At 45.3% G+C, this 8,214-nt stretch overlaps 2 protein-coding genes across 2 annotated transcripts in view; both read left to right on the plus strand.

The window, feature by feature from the left end:
- The window catches only part of LOC108251442 (aminopeptidase Ey-like), an 18,273-nt gene extending 17,042 nt beyond the window's left edge, over positions 1-1,231 (plus strand). Inside the window, exon 21 of the mRNA XM_017441758.2 lies at positions 639-1,231. Coding sequence (XP_017297247.1) covers positions 639-818 — 180 coding nt within the window. The 3' untranslated portion in view covers positions 819-1,231. The remainder of the gene's footprint in view (positions 1-638) is intronic.
- A 690-nt stretch (positions 1,232-1,921) lies between these two features.
- LOC108251443 (aminopeptidase Ey) overlaps positions 1,922-8,214 on the plus strand; it is a 10,351-nt gene continuing 4,058 nt past the window's right edge. The window contains exons 1-18 of the mRNA XM_017441759.3: positions 1,922-2,349; positions 2,550-2,647; positions 2,857-2,973; positions 3,066-3,252; positions 3,320-3,462; positions 4,342-4,478; positions 5,282-5,408; positions 5,791-5,945; positions 6,017-6,130; positions 6,203-6,346; positions 6,524-6,589; positions 6,692-6,757; positions 6,892-7,061; positions 7,163-7,242; positions 7,315-7,445; positions 7,519-7,574; positions 7,656-7,803; positions 7,892-7,983. Coding sequence (XP_017297248.1) covers positions 2,210-2,349; positions 2,550-2,647; positions 2,857-2,973; positions 3,066-3,252; positions 3,320-3,462; positions 4,342-4,478; positions 5,282-5,408; positions 5,791-5,945; positions 6,017-6,130; positions 6,203-6,346; positions 6,524-6,589; positions 6,692-6,757; positions 6,892-7,061; positions 7,163-7,242; positions 7,315-7,445; positions 7,519-7,574; positions 7,656-7,803; positions 7,892-7,983 — 2,171 coding nt within the window. The 5' untranslated portion in view covers positions 1,922-2,209. The remainder of the gene's footprint in view (positions 2,350-2,549; positions 2,648-2,856; positions 2,974-3,065; positions 3,253-3,319; positions 3,463-4,341; positions 4,479-5,281; positions 5,409-5,790; positions 5,946-6,016; positions 6,131-6,202; positions 6,347-6,523; positions 6,590-6,691; positions 6,758-6,891; positions 7,062-7,162; positions 7,243-7,314; positions 7,446-7,518; positions 7,575-7,655; positions 7,804-7,891; positions 7,984-8,214) is intronic.

Consider the following 8,214-nt stretch of genomic DNA (forward strand, 5'->3'; position numbering starts at 1 on the left):
CAGAGGCTAAAAGCTGCAGAACAGAGGCTAAAAGCTGCGGAGCAGAGGCTAAAAGCTGCAGAACAGAGGCTAAAAGCTGCAGAACAGAGGCTAATATTAACCAAACCTTAGCTGAAAGGAGCAAAACAGATGCTAAAGCTAAAATCAGCAAAACAGGAGACAATTTTGCACAACTGTAGCCAAAAGCTAAAAGATGCAAAATGGTAGCTAAAAGAAGCAGAGCAGTAGCTTTATGCTAAAGTAGAAAAGTAGTAGCTACAAAGTAAAAGTTGGAGAAAGAAAGAAGCAGAAGAAAAGGACCAGAGGCAGATTTCAGGAAGAACAATGTTTTTTAAAAGAACTGAAGAGAGCTTAAAGTATTTCTATGAGGAATTTTATTTTAAATACACAAGTTAAAAGACATAGCAGCCGTCTCCCGAACGAGCCGAACGTTTTGATGTATGAGCAGCTAAAATAGCTGAAAGAACAGAACAAGTTTTAAACAGGAAAACAGGAGCGTGAATGCTGACTCAGCAAAAATAAAAATGATGAGTCATGAATTGGGTCATTAATCTGTCACAGTGTTCTACGTGTTTTATGATAAAAGTAGAGAGGTGTGCGTGACCTCTGACCTCTGACCTCTGTGTTCTGTGTCTCAGCTGAAGCAGTTTAAGGCGGATAACGCCGACGTCGGCTTTGGTTCTGGGACTCTGGCTGTGGATCAGTCCATCGAGAGAACCGAGGCCAACATGAAGTGGATCTCAGAGAACAAGGACGAGGTTCTGAAGTGGTTCAGAGAGGAAGTTGAGAAGAACCCGGCTCGCACCTTCAGCTCCTAACCCAACGATAATCTGAAGTTTGATTTTTCTTTTGACTGGATTTAAAACCTGCTGCCTGAAAAACACTGAGAGCTGATGTATTAAAAACTTTGTTTTTCTCTTTCTGACGTTTGTTGACATTTTTATAAATATAAGTTTGAAATATCAGAACTCAAAAAGGTTGTGTGCTTCTTAGTTTTAGTTGTAAAGATTGGTATTAATGGAAAAAAAAGATTAGGATTATAATTTTTATTGTTTTTCTAAAAACATAAAAAGGCAACAGAAGTTCTGAAATACATTTCCAGTTTTGTTTTGTTTTTACAGCCGGCTCTGAAGTTTCCTCCAACAAAAACAGTAAAAACTTCCTGAAGATGTTTTTATTTGATCCCTGAAGGAACGATTTGAAAACCCAATAAAAACATTTCTTATTAATCGCTGGCGTCTCCTTTTTCTGGCTCCTGACCGGTCCGAGTTTTATTCCAGATTAATTCCTTAATTCAACTCATTTCCATTTTCACAGGAAGACTTTTATCATCGGGTGAAAATGTTTTTGTCCTCATCTGTGTCTGTTAGCAAAATATTTCATGAACCACTAAAAAGATTTTAATAAAACGTACAGGAAATATTAATTGGATGAACATCTACAGCTGATCTTCTGCATTCAAGATGGCCGCCACAGCCAAAGATAAATATTTTAGGCTCATCAGGTTAATTTACAGACCAGAAACACTTCAAAATAAGAAACAGGAAGTGTTTTCAAAATAAACTTTACATCCAGAGGAAATGCTGTGAACCTGAACTCAGACAGTTTTATGACGTTTTTCCAAAAGGGTTTGAAGTGTTTGACCTTTGACCTCTGCAAGATAAATCTGTGCGTCAGAAGTGTGTGAACTCTCAGCTTCATGGCGGCCATGACAACAAGTTTTATCTTCACTTATCAGCCGCTAATAAATCAGCCATTTCCTCCTGATGGGGGAGGACAGAGACGGACAGGGGGAGGACGAAGAGAGGGAGGACGGACAGGGAGAGGACGGACAGAGGGAGGACAGGCCCAGATAGGAAATGACAGACGGGGGAGGACACAGAGGGAGGACACAGAGGGAGGATGGACAGAGGAAGGACAGGCCCAGATAGGAGCTGACAGACGGGGGAGGACACACAGAAGGAGGAAGGACAGGGGTAGGACAGAGAGAGGGAGGACAGACGGGGGGACGGATAGAGGGAGGACAGGCCCAGATAGAAGCTGACAGACGGGGGAGGACACAAAGGGAGGACACAGAGGGAGAACACAGAGGAAGGACAGGCCCAGATAGGAGCTGACAGAAGGGGGAGGACACACAGAGGGACAGAGACTTCTTCTTCTTTGTCTTTTCTCACCACACCCACTCAGACTCGGATCAGAACCAGGTCCGATGGAGAAACGCTGCAGAGTCAGCTGGCTGTGTGTCCTCTGCGTCGTCCTGGCCCTGGTCTCTGTGGCAACCATCGTCACGCTGTGGACCATCGCTCTGACAGGAAGTGAAGGAGATGACGTCACGGCTCCTTGGGACAGGTGAGTGATGACATCACCTGAAGGAATGCATATCACCCGCCGCCTTTAAGATGTGATCAGGAGCGTGTCGTAAAACTGACTGAGCTTTTTGTCTCTGCTGAGATTTCTTAGCCTGAAGGAAAAGAAGGAGCTCATAAACTCTGAACTGCACTTCAGAATAATGAACAGATTTATTCTGCTGATGGTTTCGTCTCCTTCAGGTTCCGTCTGTCCTTGGTTTTAGTCCCAGAGTTCTACAACATCACGCTGAGGCCTCGTCTCCGGCCCGACCCAAACTCTGGCCTCTTCCTGTTCACAGGTTGGAACAAAATCAACATTTTATTGTGTTTCTGAATTAAACAGCAGTGGTTTGTTTTAAATACAGCAGAACTCCTGCAGAAACTACACAAATCATTTTTAAAAGGCTGAAGAAACAAAAAGTTGTTCAAACACTAATGATGTTGCTGCTGCCGATCTTTGAGTCTTTATCTGGAGTAAACAGCAGGTTTGTCTCTGTTTGTCCTTCAGGACGCTCCGTTGTGCAGTTCGAGTGTCTGGAAGCAACAGATCTGATCCTGATTCACTCCAACAAACTGAACTACACGCAGACGGCCGATGGTCATGCTGCCAGCCTCACTGCTGCAGGTACACAACCAAACTGGAGTTTCGTTATGGTTCATTGACCAAACACTCGTTAGTTTCAATGATATTTTCACTTGTTGTCCTTTTGTTTCCAGGAGGCTCCTCTGCTCCAGAAATCCGGTCCACCTGGCTGCAGCTGAAGACTCAGTACCTGGTCATTGAGCTGAACGGGAAACTAACAGCAGGACAGAAGTACCAGCTGCACGCCGCGTTCACCGGAGAGCTCGCTGACGACCTGGCTGGGTTTTACCGCAGTGAATATGAAGAAGACGGCGTCAGGAAGTGAGTTCTTCACTCCGGTTCAAGTCGTATTTTGATCGTCTGGGTTCTAAGTTTCAGCTCTTCGCAGGATTGTTGCCACCTCTCAGATGCATCCGACTCACGCCAGGAAGACGTTCCCTTGTTTCGACGAGCCGGCCATGAAGGCTGTTTTCCATATGACCCTCATCCACCCGCCTGGAACTGTGGCCCTGTCCAACGGCAAGGAGACAGGTAGCGTGGGACATCTTTTATATCAGAGTGATCAACAGTATTAAAGATGGATGAAGAGTCTCCAAAGTGTCCATTTTTTAGGAGCTGCCATGTTGAATTTTTGAGGCCAGAGGGGCGGTACCCTCCACACCAAAGTCCCGCCTCCACACCCTCCCAACTCGCTAACAGGCTGTCAATCACGACTTAACAGGACACTTTTTTTAAATATCAAAAAACTAAATAAAAGTAAACATAGAGTTTTGATTATTTGAATTCTGACAGAAATGCAGAAACAACAGGTGAGATTTTTGTGACTGAACATCTGAAGTGGATTTTTATCTTTTAGTCATTTAAACATCCCATTCGTTTACATAAAGGGGCGGGGCTTACAACTTCTGCAGACAGCCTCCAGGGGGCGCTCATCCTTTAAAGCTTCAACTTCCTGCTTCCTGCCCTGTATCCAGTTTTAACACAACAACCAACCCAGGTTGCAATTATCTCATGAAGCAGATTTTAGGTTCTTCTTTTGAACTTCTAATGCAACACGTTCCACATTTCAACCAAATGTTTGGGCAGAAAGCTGAACTCTGTCCAAACTGGCTCGATCCAAATTTGACCCACAGCTGGTTTGTTTTTAACCCAGCAGTTTTTAGAGTGTAGCTGCTGATGTGTTTCTGTAAAACAGAATAAATCAAATTCAGACATGTTTAAAATCCAGTGAGACAAGTCTGTGTTCTTCCTGATCAGTCCTGGATTAGGTCTTTAGTTTTAGAAACTTCCAGCTGATGTAGCTGAATGTTAAAACTCCAGACTTCCTGTCTCCATGTTGATCAAACAGCAGCAGTTTCAGGGATTCTGGCCTCAGGACTACTCTGAACTGTGTGTCTGTTTGTTCCTCAGACGTTGCTAACATCTCAGCTGATGGAGAAGATCTGCTGCAGACCAGGTTTGAACCCACCAAGAAGATGTCCACCTACCTGCTGGCCATCATCGTGTCTGACTTCACGCACCTGAACGCCACACAAGGACTCACTCAGGTGACGCTGACGCCATCTCTTACAAAAGATGTTTTTATGAAATGTTTGAGAATCTGACTCTATCTACAGAAAAAATATAACTTTGAGTTCACGTTTTATTATAATGAGCACGTCGGTTATTTGCTAATTTAGGGGTCAAAAAAGAAAAGAAGACAAACTGCATTTTCTGTAATAATTCTGTGAAGTCTGAAGAAGCTGAAACTGAATAATAACTGTTGTTAAAGCTAAAAGTAGTCTCTGCAAACTCTGAAATCAAACATAGAAAGGTCCTGAACTATATGAAACGGTGCTGTTTGAACGAGTTCACTCCTGTAGTTTTTACAGATTTATTGATATATAATTCTAGAATGAGGGTACGCACTCAATGTAAACAAAGGACTAATCTTCGTACTTCTCTCAACAAATCTGAGGATAAATACATCCAAACTATCCCTAACAGCTCTTTCATGAACATTGTTGACCTGTTTTAGGTCACTTTGTCCGGCTTTAATGACTTTGCTTTCAGTACCTTTAATTTAATGTTTCTTGGCATGAAGTGGGTGTGGCCGTGTATAGTCACGCCCACTATTAGCCACGCCCCTTGTACAAGATCAGAAACTAGATTAAAAACAGCAGCCAAAGTCCAAGAAAAAACTCTGAAACACCTTCAGAGTCATTTTAAAAGACCGAGCAGAGGAACGTTTAAAGACAATCGGTTCTCGTCTTTAAAAGCTGCATGAAGATGGATTTTATTAAATGGATTTCTCTGCTGTGGTGTTTGTAGTTTTGCCTTTTTGAGAAATAAATCTCAGAAATGTTTCCAGATCCGGATCTGGGCACGCAGGAAGGCCATCGAGGCGGGTCAGGGAAACTACGCCCTGAATGTAACCGGGCCCATTCTGGACTTCTTCCAGTCCTACTACAACATCTCCTACCCTCTGACCAAGTCAGGTGAGTCTGCTTCACCTGCATCTTACCTGGACTGAACAAAGTAAATGTTTATTATTTCACCTGAACATTTTTTCTGAAACACCTGGGGCCACGGTGCAGATAAGCAGCCGTTTGTAGGTTTATGGAGGGAACAAAGAAAATATTCATAGTTTTCCATCGTTTCAGAAAGTTATCGTTGCTGGAAACGTTACCTCAAACGCCTCGTTTGTGGTCAGATCTGTTCTTCTGTTTTGTAATAACATCCCCATGAAGCCTGCCTATTGGTTGACTCGACACGTCAAACAATCTGACCAATCAGAGCAGACTGGGCCTTCTGAGGTGGGCGGAGTCTGACAGAGACAGGACCCAGACATGACGCTGTGATCATAACATCTGGTTCCAGATCAGATCGCGCTGCCGGACTTTTATTTTGGCGCGATGGAGAACTGGGGTCTGGTGACGTACAGAGAGACCAACCTGCTGTACGATCCTGACACTTCGTCCAACCGGAATAAAGAAACCACCGTCACCATCATCGCTCATGAACTGGCCCATATGGTAAGGTTCTGTTTAAATCCACCATGTGATGTTTGAGTCACCCGTCCGACTGTGACCCGTTTCTGCTGCAGTGGTTCGGGAACCTGGTTACGCTGCGCTGGTGGAACGAGGTCTGGCTGAACGAGGGCTTCGCTTCATACGTGTCGTACCTGGGAGCCGACTACGCCGAGCCGGACTGGAACTTGGTGAGTTCAGGGTCCTTTATGATCCTTTGTTCTGCAGCATCTTCTGAGTGTCTTCCTGTCTGATGGACCCAGAAAGACCTGATCGTCCTGGATGATGTCCACAAAGTGTTCGCAGTCGATGCGCTAACATCATCTCATCCTCTGACCTCTAAAGAAGACAGCATCGTCCTTCCAGAACAGATCATGGAGCAGTTTGATACCATTTCCTACAGCAAGGTCTGCGAGAAAATATTAATTTATTAATGTTTAAATCAAGCTGTGCTGTTTGTTCATAGAACCCAAACAGAAAACTTCAGGATCATTTGTATAAAGTTGTTCTGATCTAACTTTAAAAGATGAAGAAGGAAATCTGAATCTGATGTTGCTTGATGCCTTAGCTGTCTGTCTCCTCAGGGTGCTGCAGTGCTCAGGATGCTGTCGGACTTCCTGTCAGAACCGGTCTTCAAACAGGGACTCAGTGTATGTTTTATTTCTTCTTCATGGATGGGAAATATCTTCTCTTTTTGACAAACCTCTGAATCCTAAATCAGCTTCAGACTGAAGGTCTTCCTCCACCTGCAGAGTTACCTCAGGGACTTCTCCTACAGTAACACCGTCGGCAGCGACCTGTGGATACATCTGGAGAAGGTAAGATGAAGGTTTCTGAGTTTTAAATTCTGGTAATTCTGGTAAAACTTGTCTTTCATCATCAGATCTGACCACAAACCCCTTCAGTGTTCTGCTGAGAGACATAAACACACCTCGTCTCTTGATTTCTGCAGGCGGTGAAAGACAACAACGTGTCACTTCCTCGTCGAGTCGACGCCATCATGAACCCCTGGGTGCTTCAGATGGGCTTCCCCGTGGTTACCGTAGATACGAGCACAGGAAAGGTTTCCCAAAAACACTTCCTGTTGGATCCGGAGTCCAATGTCACGGTGTCACCTTACAGGTACGCATCACTGCTGCCTGTGGTGTTGATTCCATATTTCTGCCTCAGCTCCACTGCTGAAAACCTGATGTTAGGATGAGTCTCCATGTTGTCTCCTTCAGGTACGAGTGGACGGTTCCTGTCCACTGGATGAAGGACGCTGACGTCCATGAACACATCTGGTGGTTGAAGGAGAAAGAAGGTGTGCAGTTAAACCTGGATTTCTTCTAAAGATGAAAAAGTTTTATTAAATTCTTTACGACTTTGTCTCAAGCTGTGAACCTGGACATGAGGAGCGGGTCTTCGTGGGTTCTGGCCAACATCAACGTCACCGGTTATTACCGGGTCAACTACGACCTGGGAAACTGGGAGCGGCTGTTTGCTCAGCTCAGTTCAGACCACCAGGTAACCAATCACAGGTCAGGAACACCTGAGACGGTTCCTGCTGACTGATGAACGATGGTTTGTTTGGACTCAGGTGATCCCGCTGATCAACAGAGCTCAGCTGGTGGACGATGCCTTCAACCTGGCCAGGTAGGCTTGTTTAGCTGCTTTTTACTTGATGAACAGCCGAAACTGCTTCACCTGTTTGGATGTGATGTCTCCTCTCTGCAGAGCTCAGCTGGTCTCCACCACTCTGGCCCTCAGGACCACCTTGTACCTGTCTCAGGAGACTGAGTACATGCCCTGGCAGTCTGCGCTCAACAACCTGCAGTACTACGACCTGATGCTGGACCGAACTGAGGTCTACCAGCCCATGCAGGTTCAGAGTTCTCAGAGTTCTCAGAGTTCAGCTGCTGAAGGACGCTCAGTTCTTCTGATCCTGTCCTGAAGTCTCTGTGGTTCCTCAGGATTACATCAGGAAGCAGGTGACTCCACTGTTCCTTCACTTCAAGAACCTGACGTCAAACTGGAGCCACGTTCCTGAGGACCACACCGACCAGTAAGAACTCACACGACCACACATGATCTTCATCATGAAGGTGAGATCTTCATCCAGCTGCAACTCAACAGGTGTGAGACAGGTGTGTGAGGGGTGTGTGACAGGTGTGACAGGTGTGGGACAGGTGTGTGAGGGGTGGGACAGATGTGTGAGGGGTGTGTGACAGGTGTGACAGGTGTGTGAGGGGTGTGTGAGGGGTGTGTGACAGGTGTGGGACAGGTGTGTGAGGGG

The sequence above is a fragment of the Kryptolebias marmoratus genome, linkage group LG11 (genome assembly GCF_001649575.2).
Source record: "Kryptolebias marmoratus isolate JLee-2015 linkage group LG11, ASM164957v2, whole genome shotgun sequence".
Classification (NCBI taxonomy): Eukaryota; Metazoa; Chordata; class Actinopteri; order Cyprinodontiformes; family Rivulidae; genus Kryptolebias; species Kryptolebias marmoratus.